This window comes from Lissotriton vulgaris, chromosome 8 (assembly GCF_964263255.1).
Source record: "Lissotriton vulgaris chromosome 8, aLisVul1.2, whole genome shotgun sequence".
NCBI classification, from domain to species: Eukaryota; Metazoa; Chordata; class Amphibia; order Caudata; family Salamandridae; genus Lissotriton; species Lissotriton vulgaris.
In genome coordinates this window covers 1,331,659,505-1,331,678,969 of record NC_141696.1, presented here as the reverse complement: position 1 = coordinate 1,331,678,969, position 19,465 = coordinate 1,331,659,505, and the positions used below count along the sequence as shown (strand labels likewise).

The following is a 19,465-nucleotide window of genomic DNA, read 5'->3' as shown; positions in this document are numbered from 1 at the left end:
GCCTAAGGCTGCTGAACCTGGGTCAGCCCGTGTGCTGGTGGTACCCCAGAAGTTCAGAGCCTTCCTACTGGGTCTGGCTCACGATGTGCCTTTAGCAGGCTTTTGGGGATGGACAAGACCTATGACAGGCTTGTCACCCACTTTTACTGGCCCCAAATGCACAAGAGCTCAGATGCTCATTGTAGAACCTGTCCGACTTGCCAGGCAAGTGGGAAGAGCGGAGGGAAGAACAAGGCTCCCCTCCAACCCTTCCCTGTGGTCGGTACGCCATTCCAGCGAGTGGGTATTGACATCGTTGGGCCTCTGGACCCCAAGACAGCCATGGGCAACAGGTTCATCCTGGTCTTGGTGGATCATGCCACCCGGTACCCTGAAGCCATCCCTCTGAGGACAGTGACGGCCCCCGTGGTGGGACGTGCACTGATGGGAATTTTCTCACGAGGAGGATTCCCTCTAGAGGTGGTGAGCGACAGGGGGACCAACTTCATATCCAAGTATATGAAGTCCCTTTGGCAAGAGTGTGGTGTAACTTACAAGTTCACCACGCCTTACCATCCCCAAGGAAACGGGTTGGTTGAAAGATTCAACCGAACCCTGAATGGCATGATCATGGGCCTGGAAGGTCCAATGAGGCGTAAGTGGGACGTCCTCTTACCATGCCTGCTCTTTGCATATCGCGAGGTACCCCAGAAGTCCCTAGGGTTCAGCCCCTTTGAACTGCTGTACGGTCACCCCGTGAGAGGACCACTGAGTTTGGTAAAGGAAGGCTGGGAGCAATCTCCCAGGAAACCTCCCCAGAATGTATATAGCTACATGCTGGCCTTCAGAAACCAAACCAGCCGCTTCAGACAACTTGCCGAGGCAAACCTGGAAGCGAGCCAGGAAGAAATGAAGCGGTGGTACGACCAGAATGCCACTCTGGTCGAGCTTCAGCCTGGACAAGAGGTGTATGTCCTGGACCCAGTGGAGCCCTGTGCCCTTCAGGATAAGTGGACAGGTCCATTTGAGGTTGTGGAGCGCAAGAGCCCAGTGACATACTTGGTGGACGTGAAGACGCCCAGGAACCCTTTGAGGGTCCTACATGTCAACCGCCTCAAGCCCCACTTAAGACGGTCCGAAGTGGGCATGTTGTTGGCAACTGATGATGGAATGGAGGAGGAGTCGGAGCCTCTTCCTGACCTCTTGGTGGCCTGTGAGAAAGATGGGTCAGTGGATGGAGTTAACCTCTCACCCACCCTGACCCCCGAACAACAGGAAGATTGCCGCCAGTTGCTGGGGCAGTTTCCAGATCTGTTCTCCCTGGTTCCGAGTGTCACAGATTGGTGCGTCCATGATGTGGACACTGGAGACAGCTTACCTGTGAAGCATAAGGCTTACAGAGTGACTGACAGGGTCAGGGCCTGCATTAAGGAGGAGGTCTCCAAGATGCTTGCCCTTGGGGTGGTTGAGTCTTCCAGCAGTCCTTGGTCCAGCCCCGTGGTCTTGGTCCCAAAGGCTGCTGCGCCGGGAGCCACACCCGAACTCCGGTTCTGTGTGGACTACAGAGGACTCAATTCAGTCACCAAGACTGACGCGCACCCCATCCCCAGAGTTGATGAGCTCATTGATCGGCTAGGGGCTGCCCGGTTCCTCAGCACGTTTGATTTAACGTCTGGGTACTGGCAGATCGACTTGACCGATGGGGCAAAGGAGAGGTCAGCATTTTCTACCCCAGATGGGCATTTCCAGTTCCGGGTTATGCCATTTGGAATGAAGAATGCCCCTGCCACCTTTCAGAGATTGGTCAACCAGGTGTTGGCTGGGCTGGACGAGTTCAGTGCCGCCTACCTGGATGACCTCGCGGTGTTCAGTGGCACCTGGCCAGAACACCTGCGACACCTCTGGGAAGTGTTGCTGGCCCTGCGCAGAGCAGGCCTCACAATCAAGGCAAGCAAGTGCCAGATTGGGCAGGGTTCAGTGGTGTACTTGGGACACCAAGTGGGGAGTGGCAAGGTAGCACCCTTGCAACCCAAACTCCAAACCATCCTGGCTTGGGAACCCCCCAAGACCCAGACTGCAGTGAGAGCCTTCCTGGGGCTCACTGGGTATTACAGGAGGTTTGTCAAGGGCTATGGCACGATTGTGATCCCCTTGACAGAGCTGACTTCGAAGAAGCAGCCCAGGAATGTGATTTGGACTGACACCTGTCAGAAGGCTTTTGACACCCTGAAAACTGCCATGTGCACGGCGCCCGTGCTCCTGGCTCCTGATTTCTCCAAGGAATTCATAGTGCAAACAGACGCTTAAGAGCATGGTGTAGGGGCTGTTCTTTCACAGATGACTGAGGAGGGCTTTGACCAACCCGTAGCCTTCATAAGTAGGAGGTTACTTCCATGGGAAAGTAGGTGGAGTGTGATAGAGCGTGAAGCATTTGCTGTGGTCTGGGCGCTGAAGAAGCTAAGACCCTACTTGTTTGGGTCTCACTTCCGAGTTCAGACGGACCACAGGCCCCTCAGATGGTTGATGCAGATGAGGGGTGAGAACCCGAAACTGTTGAGGTGGTCCATTTCTCTACAGAGTATGGACTTTACGGATGAACACCGCCCTGGCACCGATCACGCCAACGCTGACGGTCTGTCCAGATGTTTCCGCCTTAGTGATGTGGAACTCCCTGGGGAAGGGTAGTTCCCCCCACATTTCAGCTGGAGGGGACACATGTTAGAGCTGGCACCTTGGCGTGAGTCTCCCTTCCACTTTTTGCTGATGTGCCTCCGATGTTTTTCTGGTTTTCCGATACTCAGGGCACTACGCCACGGCTGACCCGTGCCGCAGTGCAAGTGCTCCCTACTGTAAATTGTACATGTGATTGATGTCCATGATTGGTGCATTGGATTTACTGTTAGTCCCTAGTAAAGTGCACTAGGAGTGCCAGGGCTTGTAGATGCCAATACTGCTGGTGGGCCTGCAGCGCTGGTTGCGCCACCCACCAAAGCCGCCATAAGATGTGTCTGGGGTCCGCCATTGCAGACCCCGCGTGCAGTCACGTACTGTCACGCTGGCTGGGCAAGTGCACCCACTTGCCAGCCGCCAAACCTTCCCTTAACTTCATGTTAGTCACCCCTATGGTAGGCCCGAGGGCAGGGTGCATTGTAAGTGTAAGGTAGGACAAGCCCTGATGTGCGTGGCATGTCCTAGTAGTGAACTACAACTAAATTCGTATTTCACTATTGTAAGGCTACCTGCTTCCTTTAGGCCAGAACGAGCGGTTGGAATTATTACACCCTATAATCCCAGCCGGCTCAGGGAGCACGGTAGAGAGTCGTGTTTAGTATGCCTGAACTCAGAATAATAAAATATTTCTTTTAGTAAAGTTTATTTTAATATCCTGTGTTTGCAAATGCTACTTTTAGAAAGTTAGCATTTGCTTGCTTAACCATTTCAGCCCGCCTCTGCTGGTATGTGTATCTGACTGTCTGGGATGTGTGAGTGACAGGGCTGGGGGATGACAGGTGGTGAATGCGCAGATTACACCTTAGTGGGAGGTAGGAGTGGCTCTTGACTCTGAATCTTGCTGTGCTCTGCCACCCCAATGCTGGCTCCACCCTCCTGGGGAGCGACTGATGACTCAGCCGACACCTGGCCCAGGAAGGGCGAAGCCCCATCAACAAGGTACTTCTGGCTGCCCCTGTCCACACAATGGTGGCTCCACCTCCTGTGGGGCGTCTGATGCGCCTGCCCCTCACACTGAAAGCAGAAGCCGGAGTACACCCACCAGAGTACTCAAGGACTGAAAGTGGCTATGCGAAGGCCCCCCTGGCCTGCGAGAACAAAAGAAATGCAGTATAAAAGAAGGAGCCCTGCTCCTTGTAAATTAGATCCTGTTTGTGCTACAGAAGGAACTCTGCCCGACGAGAAGGACCGGGAAGGACAAGGAAGGGTACTGACTCTTGCCTGTGTCTGGTGCCTTGCTGCCGAAGGAGAGGAAAAGGAAAGACTACAAGAGACTTTTGCTTTGTGAAACTTTGTGCCAAACTCTGCTGAAGAGATCTCCAAGGGCTTGCTGCTGAACTTGCCCCCTGACCAGCGCCCCAGGACCAGTGGGCGCTACATCCTGAAGAAAGCGACTGTGTGTGCTGCTTATCACTGCAGTACTGACAGAAGGGTCTGGGAGTGCTCGGCAAGCCTGCCACCCTCCCCGTATCCAAGGCATCGACATCCCCCCAAGCACCGTGACCGGGGCCCAAAGCAACAGCGAGAGCAACGTGAGGTCCAGCCGCCGCTGGCCCGAACACCGTGACTGCACCTGCACTGGGAGCCCGAGAGCAAAGTAAAGGAGGACCCGTCCGGTCCAAGCTCCCGGATTGACTGCGTCAAGCCACCTGCGAAGACGGACAGCTGCCTATGATACACCCCCCTCTGGTCGGTATCCTGCCCGACAGCTCAGCTGTGAGCGCACAGCTACAACCGGCACTTGGCTGGGTACGTCCTGCACTTGGGGACCGTACTGCCACTTGCCGCCACCACACAGCCGCCGACTCCAAGATCGGAGCGAACGTCGAAGGAAGGACCCTGCCGCCACAGAACACCACCGCCCCGGATGACCCGTGACCTGCCCGGCTGAGAGCCGCAGCGAACAGCGACCCCAGAAAAGCAACGCGACGTGGGACAGCTCCCCTGGAAGCCGACCGCTCCAAAAGAATCGAAAGGTACTGTGTTGTATCCTCACGGTGCGAGCGTCCTGCAACCCGCGCTCGCACCGCGCCATCTACTCCCAACACGAGCCTGCCCTGAAACCGAGGCTCGCACGGCGCCCGGCCCCCGGGGCCCACGTGGAGAGTGCATTGAGGCGCTATGAGACACTGAACCTTGTCGAACCTGGGCAGAAGGCCCAACAGACTGCGTATTGCTAAAAGAGAACTGTGGCAACCTGAACTCAAGTAACCTGGAACCGATATTGAAAGTTTGATAACTGTATTTACAAGCCTGCTTGAAATCTATATAAAGATATATTTTTACAAATACAGTTTGGTGTCATTGTGTGGTGGGTTGGTTGTGATGTGTGATATTGCAAATGTTTAACCCTATGTGCCCCAAAGATTAGCCTTAGACTGCTTAAGCCACACTACCTAGAGGGTAAGCAGAGGTTGTCTGGAAGGTAACCCTCAGCCCTGACGAGGAAGAGAGAGTCCCTGCTTGTCGCTAGTGCTACACTGCGCCAACTAGAGCCTCCCCCTTCCTACATTAAGTAATTGAATTTAAGAGGAATGTTTGTGTATTGTTGGAAATTGCCCTTCCTGCAGGATCGCCTCCAAACTATATGCCTTCCTCCTCCCCTTTTAGCTGAATTTGTTTGTTGGGCTCTGTGCACTTTACCATTGAAAACCAGAGCTAAAATGCATTTACTCTCTACTCAAAACATGGTAACATTGGCTTATCCACAATTTACATATTTATTTATGTATAAGTCCCTAGTAATTTGCACTACATGTTGCCAGGGCCTGTAAATTAAATGCAACTAGTGATCCAGAAACACTGACTATGCCACCCACTGAGTAGCCCTATAAACATGTCTCAGACCTGCCATTGCAAAACCTATGTGAATGCAGTCTTAAATTGCCATGTCGACCTGGCAAGTTAACCCACTTTCCAGGCCCAAACTTTCCATTTATCACATATAAGTCAACCCTAAGATAGGCCCTGGGCAGCCCAAGAGCAGGGTGCAGTCAATGTCAAAAGTAGGTGTTGCAAAGTCAACCTCTGTGCCCTCTGTGTAACCAGGCCCAGGGCCTGTTCTATGTTGAAAACACAGTGAAAACACACACATACATGAGGGTAAACTATATAATATGGTACTGTTAGAACTAGGGGTCTATTGTTGGCTGAGGTAGGTACCTTAGTCCAAATAGGGACCCTTGCTTCTAAGTCAGGGAAAAGAAGGACACCTTCTTAGATATCCCCTGCTAACCCCCTCGGTAACTTGGCATGAGCAGCCAGGCCTATCTCCAAGGCAAATGTGTAAAGTATTTGCAACCATGCTCTAAGTAACCCAGTGATGACACCACAAATGGACTCCACACGAGTTATATGTTTATAAAAAAAGATATACCATGAGACCACACGATAAAAATCCAACATATGCGTATTTTTAATATTTCACCTTGCTGGTTATTGGGGCAGCAAGCCCTTGTAGGTTCTTTCGTTATTAATGAGCACTTCTCAATGATCCAATGCTGTCCTAATGCAATGCTATGCAATTCGAATGCAAGAATCAGGCACTTCGTAATGTAAAAATAATGCAGTTCGTTATGCAACTATCAGGCAGTTCGTCATGCCAAAATAATGCAATTCGTAATACAACAATGAAGCAGTTCATATGCAATGTGTAATGCAACAATCAGGCAGTTCTTAATGCAAAAATAATGCAATGTGTAATGCAACAATCAGGCAGTTCGTAATGCTAAAATAATGCAATGCGTAATGCAACAATCAGGCTGTTCGTAATGCCAACAATATTGTACTCCGGCACCGTTCACTGTGCTCTGGACGGTCTCTATGCCACTCTTACTCTTGCAAAAATATGCCCCCAACACTGGTATGGTGTAAAATAAAGTGCAGGTCCACACTCCGACCCCGGCGCTGCCACTCCTCAGCAAGTATGTCCCGCGATACGAACTTGAGCGGACACTCGAGCTGCAAAGATGGGAAAGCCCAAGAGTCTTTCTCTCGTTGCCCGCACCCCGCCCCAGGCGTGACACACGCATGCTCGCTGAGCGTTACCTGGGGGTACGATCTCACATCCCTCTCCTTTCCTTGCGCTTGGGCCTCCGATACGACTTTGTTGATCTTGGGCAGTGGAACATGGACCCCTAATGTGATAGTTCGAGGTCTCTCCTTGGCAAAGGCAGGCTTGGGCCGGCGGCGGTGAATCCTCACAGCTCCTATGGGGATGCCGGTCTGGACCGATGGCAATGACGATCGCAGCACTTCTGGTCACGCAGTCGGTCAACTCTGAGAACACAACTGCTATGGGACACACCGTCACAGGGCAATTTCTCATGAAGGTCTCAGGCTGCAACAGAGCACACGCACACAGCATCGCTGAGATTCACTTGAACTCCAGGTACATACGATCACAGGGCAATCCGCACGAAGGTCTCAGGCTGCACAAAGCACACGCACACAGCGTCGCTGAGATTCACTTGGACTCCGGGTGTGTACGATCATAGGGCAGTCCTCACAAAGGTCTCAGGCTGCCTGAAGCACACGCACACAGCGTGGCTGAGACTCACTTGGACTCCGGGTGCATGCGATCATAGGACAATCCTCACGAAGGTCTCAGGCTGCATAAAGCACATGCACACAGCGTAGCTGAGACTCACTTGGACTCCAGGTTCCCAGGATCACAGGGCAATTCTTACGAGGGTATCAGGCTGCAAAAAACGCACGCACACAGCGTCGCTGAGACACTCTTGGAAGTTTTTATGTTCCTAAGTTTCCACAACAGGGAGCCAGCTCTCATCGGGCCCTTAGAGACAAATAACTGCAAGACAGAGCACACAGCAAAGTCCTTTCAAGCAGGGGGACACAGCACGTAGCAAAGTCCCTAAGCCTCTCCTTCATTAAATAAGCAAACTGCAGGCCAGCCCCAGTACACACAGCAAGGGTCAGTCCTTTACTTCAGTCTCTTCAGCGGTTTCTTCCTTGGCAGAGGTTCCTATTTACCACAAAGTAGTTTCAATCCTTTTCAGTCTTGATCAGTTCCATTCCAACGTTCAGAAGTTTCAGCTCTCATAGTTATATCCATGAATGTGTTTGAAGTCTTTGTGTTCAGGGGGGCACAGCCCCCTCTCCAAACCAGTTCTGGGTGTCTCCCTGCCAGTGAATCCTTCTTCCTTTGATAGTGAGGATCTGGATCCTCAATCACTCAGCAGGAGATGGAGCCATTGTTTTATGGCAGCAGCCCAGGCCTCTTCATCTCCAGGGGCTACTCCCCTCCCCTTCACTCCAGATGCAGGTCAGCGCTGTATCACCTCCTCCTTAGGGTCAAGACATTCCCCAGAGCCTATCACATTCAAATCCAGACCGTCAATCTATAACCAGGTAGAGACACACAGAAATGTTAGAACACAAAAAAACAGCCACGTCTAAAAGAGTGTTTTCTAAACACACAATGCAAAAACTACCTTCACAAAAAGATGTGATATTAAATTGGGAGTTCAGGCACACTAAAGTTCACCTCTCCATCTTAAGCCTATGGGAAGATAGGCTGGAAACATATTACACAGCCTTCCCCATTCTGTCCTATGGGCAAGATGGCCTTGCAACAGTGAAAAAAGAAATGGAGAGTATTTCACTGTCAGGACATGGTACACACCGTAGTACATGTCCTACCTTTCACATACACTGCACCCTGCCCTGGAGTGTACCTTGGACCTGCCATATGGGTGTCTGATGTGCATAAAAAGGGATGGGTAAGGCCTGGCAAGTGAGTGCACTTGTCAGGACAACATGGCAGTTTAACAAACTGCGCGCAGGCACTGCAGAGCAGGCCGGAGTTCTCTCTTTAGGGCTACTTGTGTGGGTAGCACAATTAGTGCTGCAGGCCCACTAGTAGCATTTGCATTACCAGCCCTGGTATACATAGTGCACTTTACTGGGGACTTTACTAGTAAGGTAAACATACCAATCATGGACAACCAATTACCGTTACACTTTACACAGGGAGCACTTGCACTTTGACACTGATCAGCAGTGGCAAATTTCCCAAAGCATCTAAGTTGGCAACACCATGTCAATAAAGGGTCAAGGGAGAAGGCAAAAGGTTTAGGGAACTTTAGCCAAAAAGGGCCAAGTCCAACAGGTACACCTATAATTGGCATGACCTAATGTTAGACTTGGTATCCTTGGTCTGGTTTTCCCTGCTCTTTTGCCTCTACCTCCTGTATTTTTGATGCTGTGCTGGATTTTGTTTTTGCCGGCATAGATGCTTTGGGCACTTTGCCACTGCTGATTTGTGTCAAAGTCCAAGTGCTCTCTGTGTAAATTGTTGTTGCAATTGATTCTCCCTGATTGGCATATTTGATTTACTGGTGAGTCCCTCATAAAGTGCACTGAGTGTGCCAGGGCCTGTAAACCAAATGCTACTAGTAGGCCTGCAGCACTGATTGTGCCACCCACATGGGTAGCCCTGAAAAGGTATCTCAGACCTGCCCCTGCAGTGTCTGTGTACAGTTTTTCAACCACCATGTCAACCTGGCTAGTGCACCCACTTGCCAGGCCCAAACCTTCCCTTTTGTTACATGTAAGACACCCCTATGGTAGGGCCAAGATACCCCCATGGGCTGGGTGCAGTGTATGTGAAAGGTAGGACTTGTACTGGTGTGTGTGACATATCCTGATAGTGAAATACTGGCAATTTCATTTTTCACTATTGAAAGGATATCTGCCTAATAGGATAGAATGTGAAATACTTTGTAACATCTTACAAGTATAACTTCCCATTGGGACAAGATAGAAAAATAAAGATTAGGCTCCCTGAACTCAGAATTTAATAACACATCTTTTAGTAAAGACGGTTTTTAAATTGTGTGTTTGAAAATGACACTTTTAGAAAGTAAACACAAGGAGATGACGGATGGAGCCTTGAAACTTTTCAGACACTCGCCCCCAGTCACAGATCTGAGTTGAATCCATCATCGTTCATTAGCTCACTTCACCACCTTTGTTTAGACCAAGTTATCTGCAAATCAATCCAGAACTGCCAGGCCTGGTCTTCCCTGGACCGGAAACAAGCATCCTGGGACCGGTTTCAGGGGTAACATCCCTCATCAGTCAGGCTAGCTTGAAACCAGGAGAGTGAGCAAGGGACCCACTTCTTGGCATACTTTGCCAACTGAGGGCGAACAAAGCAAACACAAGGAGATGATGGACGGAGAGCTGAAACTTTTCAGACACTCAACACCAGTCACCGATCTGGGTTGAATCCATCATCATTCTTTTGTTACTTCACCACCCCAGTTCAGACCAAGCTATATGCAAATCAGTCTTGATCCCTGTGCCTCATGGGAACAGTCCAGCCTGAACTGCCAAACCTGGTCTTCCCTGGACCGGAGACAAGCATCCTGGGACGGATTTCGGGGTAACACCCCTCTTATGCTAGGCTAACTTAAATCCAGTGGCAAAGTGAGAAATGGACTATTAGAAAGTAGGCATTTTCTTGTCTAACCATTCTGTGTGCCTCTGCCTGTTTATGTATTGACTGTCTGGTTTTGGGGTGACAGGGGGTGGGGATGTGCATTAACTGTAGACAGCCACAGGGGGGTTTAAGGTGTGCCTGGCCCTTCCTGGATGACTCAAAGTTGAGCTGAATAAACCCTGCACCTGAATAGGTCTTGTCTGCCTTACACAATGCCGTCTCCATCTCCTGCCAGGAGGCTGGGCCGTAGAGGGCAGAACTGGTTTGGACTAAGCACAGAGCCTCTCTGCCACACGATATCAAAGAGAAATTGAGTATAAATATTGGGGCCCATATCCCAGAACTTTAGATTACTTCTGGAATTCAAGAAAAATCTCTGCCAAGGAGAAGAGCTGGGAAAACTGAATAAGAAGTCTTACCCCTTTGCTGTGTGCTGTCTGGGGTCGGCCTGCAGTGGGTGTGTCTGCCAAGAAGAGTATAAAGACTTTGCTGTGTTCTGTATCTCCTGCTTGAGGAAGATCTCAAAGGGCTTGAAGTAGAGCTTGCCTCCAGTTTTGAAGTCTCAGAGATACAAAGTCTTCACCACCATCTCCCCTGAACTTCCTTGCTGGGAGTTCTGACCACCTGCCAAAAGATGCCTGTTGCTTAGTTGGGCCTCTGGAGGTTTTTCTCCTGTAGTTGGGAGTTAGGAAAAAGGATGCAACTTCAAGAAACAAGATGCACCTGTTTCCGATGTATCACTGAAGAAATTGATGCAGCGCTTGCCCGCTGCTGGAAAATTATCTGCCCGCCAAATCCCATCCACCGATCTCCGCAGTCCAAGATCCCTTCACCGATTTCAACACAGGCCCAGCTGTGCAGCTGCAACAACCAATGCATTGTGGGGCCGCAGTTTGAGAGATCAACGCAGCGCCGTTGCCACCGACGCATCGAAAAACCGACGCATCCCCTATCCTCACGCTTTGCACGCGACGCCAGGTCTTCAAGAACGCCCGTGCCGCAGTAAGGAACTGATGCATCACCGCCCCAGCGTGGCAGTAAAGCACCGACGCATCACCTCCCCTGGAGTAAGGAACCACCACATCACCTTCCCTAAGCGTAAGGAACCGGCACATCACCTTCTCTGTGGCTGTTTTTGTTTAAGATTGTGACTCATCCAAGTTACTTTTGTGTTGAAAGTGTTGCATCCATAGTTTGCGGTGGACAAAACTGTTTCTACCTTTTAAAAGTCATAATTTGATTACTGTGTTGTGGATCTTTGTCACTTTTGTCGTGTTTGGTTTAGATAAAGATTACTTATTTTTCTAAACTGGTGGGGTATCCATTTGTAGTGTTTTTTCACTGTATTACTGTATGGTTGCGCAAATGCTTTACACACTGCCTCTGTCTGCCTGTCTGCTCGTGCCAAGCTTGTATGCAACGGTTACCACGCATTTTTTACAACGCGGTACCGTTAGCACGCTACTTTTACCACGCAGGTCGTTACAACGAAATGCGCTGGGGGGCGCTCCAGGATAGTAAATACTTTAATTTACTATCCAACTCCTTTCCCTAGAGTCTACGGGGACTGGAGTTGGAATAGTAAATTAAATAATTTACTATCCAGCGCCCCTCCACGCAAGTCGTTGTAACGACTTGCGTGGTAAAAGTAGCGTGGTAACGGTACGCGTTGTAAAAGTACGCGTGGTACCGTCATACATCCGCCAAGCTACCAAGGGGGTGAACAGGGGTTATTTTAGAAGTGTTTCCCCCTTACCCTGACCAGAAAGAAGCGTCCCTACTTGGACAAAGGTGCAAATCAGTGCCAACTAGAGACCCCATTTCTAACACCTACCCTATAAATCCCTAATACATAATAGTGCAGGGGAATTAAAACTGCCTTTAAGTCCCCTAGTACATAATAAGGCATGGCAGTTTAGAGGCTGGTAGCCCTTTCTGCACTTGCATGTGTACACTACTGAGAGCCTGAGGTCATTTTATTGATTTTATTTTTTATTTATTTATTTAAACTTATACCGCGCGCAGCTACCCACAGTGGGTTTCCCGGCGCTAGGGATAGACTGTAGAAGAAGGAGGCAGCTTCACCTGGCTAGAACCATAGCAGACTATTGGGCGCGTTGAGTAAAAAGCAATGTCTTCAAAGCCTTGCGGAAGCGAAACAAGTTTGTCTCAAGTTTTAGGTCCAGTGGGAGGGAGTTCCAATATTTGGGGCCCAGAGTAGAGAAGGAACGACCTCCCATTTTTGTTAGCTTCCACCTTGGCATAGTGAAATTACCCATGTCCGATGACCTAAGTGGACGTAGGGGTCTGTAGGGTGTTATCATCCTTTGGAGGTAGGCTGGGGCACTACCCTGTTTGACCTTGAACATATAGCATAATGCCTTAAATTTGATACGTTCAGGGATACTCAACCAATGAAGGTCACGTAAGGCGGCCCTAGCTGAAGTGCGTCTGGGGATGTTTTTTAACAGGCGCGCCGCCGCATTTTGCACTACCTGCAATACATGTTAGGTGGCTTTATCTGTGCCCAGGTAAAGGATGTTGCCATAGTCCAGGCGAGATGTTACAAGTGCCTGGACCACGGTTCTGCGGGAGGATAGTGGAAGCATCCACAAGATCTTATGGAGCCACCGCAGCGTTGAAAAACAGATAGCCGCTACCTTAGTGGCCTGTTGTCTCATAGTTAACCTGTTGTCAATAATGACGCCCAGGTTACGAACTGCGATGGAGGGAGTAGGCGCAGTGCCCAGTTCGATGGGCCAATGGTGGGGACCCCAAAGATGTTTATTTCGACCCAAGATTTTAAAAGAAGCCATGTGTTGCAGCGCTGCTTTTAAACTTAAAAAGTGATACACTACAATATTTTGGCATTTCAGGTACACCAGGGTCTCCCCTATGTGTCTGGGGGTGAGGGGTCATGTCATTATAAGGAGGGCCCTTGTAAAAGATGTTTTATACGCTCTGGGGATAGAGAAATTGCACATTTCACTTTTCCCATTGTAGTAAAGTGCCTCCAAAATTTACTTTGATGCTAAGAGCACACTATTTATGCATATTTAGGAGCCCTAAGGCCCCCCATAGGTGTCCCATGGGTGGGGTCAGGTAGCTATAAGCATGGTCCTTATAAAACATGTATTATGTGCCTTGGTGTTGGAGTTGATATTTTGTTCGCGTCATTTAGTGTCACTTTGGGTCATGTGGGTGCCATTCTAAACTTAAAGCAAGATGTGGCTCAGTATTGATTCAGAAAGTATTTTGGGAGAGTGAAAAACTAGTGCAACAGTCACAGCATTTGGGTGGCTCTATTTCATGCAGAAATGTACTCTACACAACTGTTAGCCTACAGGTATGCAGGGCCATATATATATTGTTTTCATGCAATGCAACACAGCAAGACACCTTCATGCGCTGTGTGAAAGGGAGAGGGCAAAAATGTGCCACGTCTGTAAAGCATTCCTTCTCTTTCCTTGCACTAGCACAGTTTCTGCCTGCCTAGAACCAATGCAGGCACCCTTGCACTATGCCACTGCAGGCAGGATTGTGTTTCTGTGCAGGAAGGCACACCTTCCTGCAAAAACATAATCATCTGAGGTTGTTTCCTCTTTCTCAGAATGCAGTGCACGTAAAAAGAGGTAAAACATATTTCTCATCGTTATGCCTCCCCTGGGAAGGGGAGGCATAACCATTAATGGTAAATCTGGGAATGTACCAAAGTCCATGGGGGGATGCGTGGGTCACCCACGCTCCACCCGCGGAATGCCTCCCTGGGGCAATGTTATGCAAGGCAGCCACTTGCACTGACTTGTGTGTCTCTAGATTTATCAAACAATGCAGGGCCACTCAAGGTGGGCATGAGTGGCTTGATAAATCTCATTCTAGGTTCTGTGTTGTCCTGCACTCCCTTGTATGGTGCAAGGGCAATGCAAAACGTTTGACAAATATGTCCTCAATGTTCTAGACCATGATGCATGGCATGCTTTTAATCACAAGGTAATTGGTGCATTTCAAGGCATGTCCAGCAGAAAGTAGGTAGGCAATATCAGTGAAATAATATTTTACTCGTCAAACACTTCAATTTAGAACATGTCTGGACAATACTGCAAAACTCTCTAGTCTGGTACTATTAAAGGGAGCAAAGGTGAATTGTGTCACGATATATCTCAAAACCCTAGCTGACATCATCACATAAAGCAACACCCTAGAATGTTTGATGACTGTAGAGATGGGAGGAGAGATTCAGATTTTTTTGCTCTACACTTGATGGCCCCTTTTAAGATTATTTTCAATATTCTATCTAGGTATCGTGGGTAATATCTGTCAGAAACTTCCTTTCCCCCAGTGGTGCTGGTACCATTTTTCAGCACCACTACAAGACCTAGGGACTCTGGAACATCTGTGACACACAAAGAACAACTGTAGCAAATGATGCCGGTCCATTCAGCAGGAGAGAGATAAGGGTGTTGCCAGTGGTGCATGCTGGAGCCCACTGCCATAAATATATTACTAAAGCATGATGTGATAGCGCCTTGTCATTTACAGACAGTCCATTATCCATTGAAAAGGCAACTAAAGTAGATCAGAATCATAGTTTGATTAGTAAAACTATATAGCACACAAACTATATAGTGTGTAGTATATGGGTTTCGGAGATTATTTATCATGGGCGCATCACAAAGTAATATGTCCTGATTTGTTTTGATCCTATTATAATATTTGTTTTATTCAGACTTTAGATTTGAAATGTGCTTCATGTATGCTTTCCTAACTGCTCATGCATAGTGAAATAGTTGCACAGTTCATTTATAGGTATAGAAACGTTGTTGTGTGTCAGAAAATACGTGACATCCTGTAGCCCTTCCTTCTGTGGTGAGCCACCCGGCCGCTACTATACATTGTTTGCATGGAACTCCCTGGGCCGTGCGTGGACCGGGGAGTATTTAATAAAGGGTGACGTCGGTGCACATGACCGACGGCACGAACAGAGCACTCGAGTGGCTGTGCCTTATTTCTGTTCCGCTATTATATGAATGCCCCTCCAGCCCTTATTCTAGAAACTCGGGGCTGTCCGAGTTAGCTACACTCAGGAGCACGTACTCGGTCCTCTTGAACCCCGGAGTACCCCTCTTGCAGTGGGGTACCACACCTTCCATACTCCCAGTACCCCAGCAAGATTGTCAGAGTTCACTTTAAAAATATTCTCTCACTTTGCAGTCAAAGAAAGCTAATTCCAATTTCATGCTAAAATAATAAGCACCAATTTGCCTGAAGATATGGCCTCCCATCTGACCTCCTCTTCAAACGCACAGCCCAAGTGACGAGAAAAAAAACACAATTTACAGGCATCTTTATTGCTAATTCACCTTTTGAACTCCAGCACTGATACTTTTGGGTGCTGCAGCGGCCGGTAACTCCCCCACCAACACCGATCATTCTACCACCAATGCCCCGACACTACTTCAAATCTTTGGCAGCAAAAGCATGTTGGAAACATTTCTGTCAAGTATTCGTAACATAACCTGTATTTGTAAAGCACACGTTCACCCCAAACAGGGTATCTTGGCGCTGAATAACACATGTTTATTGTTACCCAACTCAATGGTATCGACCGCAGATAGATAAAAGGCTGAGTGGAGCCACCGGGATTTTAACCTGTGACTATATGGTCGAACACAGGCCCCTGCAGTGGATGTAATTAGTCCACTGAGCCACCATACCCGGCATTACCATGCAATTGTATTCAATATTACAATGACACATCCTGTTAATACCATGCGAGCTCCCAGTAATTGCCGGAAACGTTGGCAATGCTCTGCTGCGAAACAAAAGTCTGATAACGCGATAACTGGCCCTTGGCTGCTTTCCTGGGCATTATGTAAATATTTAAAACCGCTCAAGCCAGAACAAGACTCGAAGACATGATTACCACGCAGCGCAAAGCACACAATGGGCAAATCTAGCGCACAAAGTGCAGGCACACTACAGCGCTATGAAACAGGACCTGTGCCTACCTCTGCGAAGGACAGGTCTTGCCGACTGATGGTCTTGTCATCTCTCAGTGGTAGACATGCCGAGTAGCCACAAAGTGACAGAGCCAGGAGCACACACCAGTGCGTCCCCATGTCATCAGATCTAAAGGGCGAGTGGTTCCTCTCCAGACTACACCTGATTTATACAGCTTTACACATGTGTCTGAAAATGAGTCACGTATTTTCAGGGCACTGGTGTAATCCATTAATGAATGCACAACTAGACCCGCGTTGCGTTAATTAGTACAGTCGGTTTCTAGAACCAATTTAAAATACTGAGCACTGCCACTTTGCTTGTTGTCTGAAATGTATGCGTAGTTTTAGTTTCATATGCAGTTCAAATATGTAGGACAATGCTGCACATATTTTACAAAGCTGGCCACTACAGAGCAGGTTTTAAGAAGGAAACAGTCAGCCTTTTAGTATTCTTGAGCAACATGTTGCATCCTTTAATTCCAAAGATTACAGCTAGGAATGCATAATCGCTCGGTCACCACACATGATCTGCTCCTTCCTGCTGCTGCAACAACAACAGCTATTGCACAGGGGAAAAAAACGCACGTGGGTGCAGGCACCGCAGGCTCTATTTACACTAATGGTGAACAAAAGATCACAAACTACTCTACAATTCCAGATGCACATAGACACGCAGAATTGTGCAAGGGAAGTTGTCAACAGCGAGGGTAGTTTCCACCAATGCTTTTTGAGTGATATCTGAGAAAACAAAGCAACATTTGAGTGTAGAACACATTTGCATGGAGTGGTTATTGCAAATTAATGGCATGAGATGAAAACTGAATGACAGGCTGTAACCCTCATGCATGCCTGATTCTCTATCACTGGGCTTCCATGTAGAGGCATGCCACCCGTCCGCAGGTGTTTTAGCGCCTCATCTGGAGTACTAAGGGTCTGTTATAGTTCTTGGTTACTCATCACAACGCTGATGGATATCCCGTACGCCAAATTATAAATCCCACAGGTTACAATGGAGTTTATATTTGGGCAGATGGGATATCCGTCACCGTTGTGAGAGAGTAACCCGTCCTTCGAGATCTAAATCCGGCTCTAAGTACTTACCCTACCATCTGTCCATGATGTTATTTTCCTTCCCCTGTTGATGCATAACCATGTACCTATTTTTGGTCACATGGCCCACCTGTAAGCGCTTTTCGGTAACACACGTTTGAGAACCATAAAGTTATTCTCTGGATGGACCAGGAGCGGTGTTATCTCCTAAGGATTTTGGTGTTCCACAGCTGAGAATGGTCAACAGTTCAATACATTCAATATAATGTGAAACACATTAGGCTCCACACTTTTTTTTAGAATAGTATATAGGTGTAGTGAGGAGGTCCACGCAGTAGAGCTGTCATTCAGGAAGCTATATTCAAGCAGGTAACAAGTAGTATAGTTCTAGACAACAAGTAGTTAGGTTCTGAAGGAGAGCCCCACCAGGAGCAGCCTGTCTGCTGCTCAGCCCATGTCCAACTGTCACTTCACCAGTTCTGAAGGAGAGCCCCACAAGGAGCAGGCTGTATGCTGCTCAGCCCATGTCCAACTGTCACTTCACCAGTTCTGAAGGAGAGCCCCACCAGGAGCAGCCTGTCTGATGCTCAGCCCATGTCCAACTGTCACTTCACCAGTCTGCTGCTCAGCCCATGTCCAACTGTCACTTCACCAGTTCTGAAGGAGAGCCCCACCAGGAGCAGCCTGTCTGATGCTCAGCCCATGTCCAACTGTCACTTCACCAGTTCTGAAGGAGAGCCCCACCAGGAGCAGCCTGTCTGCTGCTCAGCCCATGTCCAACTGTCACTTCACCAGTTCTGAAGGAGAGCCCCGCCAGGAGCAGGCTGTATGCTGCTCAGCCCATGTCCAACTGTCACTTCACCAGTTCTGAAGGAGAGCCCCACCAGGAGCAGCCTGTCTGCTGCTCAGCCCATGTCCAACTGTCACTTCACCAGTTCTGAAGGAGGGCCCCACCAGGAGCAGCCTGTCTGATGCTCAGCCCATGTCCAACTGTCACTTCACCAGTTCTGAAGGAGACCCCCACCAGGAGCAGCCTGTCTGCTGCTCAGCCCATGTCCAACTGTCACTTCAAGAGTTCTGAAGGAGAGCCCCGCCAGGAGCAGGCTGTATGCTGCTCAGCCCATGTCCAACTGTCACTTCACCAGTTCTGAAGGAGAGCCCCACCAGGAGCAGCCTGTCTGATGCTCAGCCCATGTCCAACTGTCACTTCACCAGTTCTGAAGGAGAGCCCCACCAGGAGCAGCCTGTCTGCTGCTCAGCCCATGTCCAACTGTCACTTCACCAGTTCTGAAGGAGGGCCCCACCAGGAGCAGCCTGTCTGATGCTCAGCCCATGTCCAACTGTCACTTCACCAGTTCTGAAGGAGACCCCCACCAGGAGCAGCCTGTCTGCTGCTCAGCCCATGTCCAACTGTCACTTCACCAGTTCTGAAGGAGAGCCCCGCCAGGAGCAGGCTGTATGCTGCTCAGCCCATGTCCAACTGTCACTTCACCAGTTCTGAAGGAGAGCCCCACCAGGAGCAGCCTGTCTGATGCTCAGCCCATGTCCAACTGTCACTTCACCAGTTCTGAAGGAGAGCCCCACCAGGAGCAGCCTGTCTGCTGCTCAGCCCATGTCCAACTGTCACTTCACCAGTTCTGAAGGAGGGCCCCACCAGGAGCGGATCACTGAAATAATATCGAGGGACAAAATATCGACTTGCCAAAATATCGTGGACAAAATATCGACAGTCAAAATATCGAGTTTGTATCTACAAACAGGTAAGTACAAAAATATCGAGTACAAAATATCGTTAACAATAATATAGATGTAAAAAATATCGACTTTATTAAAAACAGTGTTAAATTAAATTAATATTAAATTTTAATTACTAAAATATACTTAAAACTACTTAAATTAAATTATAATAATTAAATAATAAATGAAAATAATAAAAATAATTTTTTACAATCTTATTTGTTGACCCTGAACCCTAAAAATACCCCTTTACCCAAAAACCCAAAACTGACCCTGAACCCTAAAAATACCCCTTTACCCAAAAACCCAAAACTGACCCTGAACCCTAAAAATACCCCTTTACCCAAAAACTGAAAACTGACCCTGAACCCTAAAAATGCCCCTTTACCCAAAAACTGAAAACTGACCCTGAACCCTAAAAATACCCCTTTACCCAAGAACTGAAAACTGACCCTGAACCCTAAAAATAGCCCTTTACCCATGAACTAAAAACTGACCCTGA

The 19,465-nt window shown here is 48.6% G+C and overlaps 1 protein-coding gene across 1 annotated transcript in view; it reads right to left on the bottom strand.

The window, feature by feature from the left end:
• The window catches only part of LOC147698692 (collagenase 3-like), a 116,092-nt gene extending 99,799 nt beyond the window's left edge, over positions 1-16,293 (bottom strand). The window contains exon 1 of the mRNA XM_086933493.1: positions 16,183-16,293. Coding sequence (XP_086789619.1) covers positions 16,183-16,293 — 111 coding nt within the window. The remainder of the gene's footprint in view (positions 1-16,182) is intronic.
• Between the last annotated feature and the right edge of the window lie 3,172 nt (positions 16,294-19,465).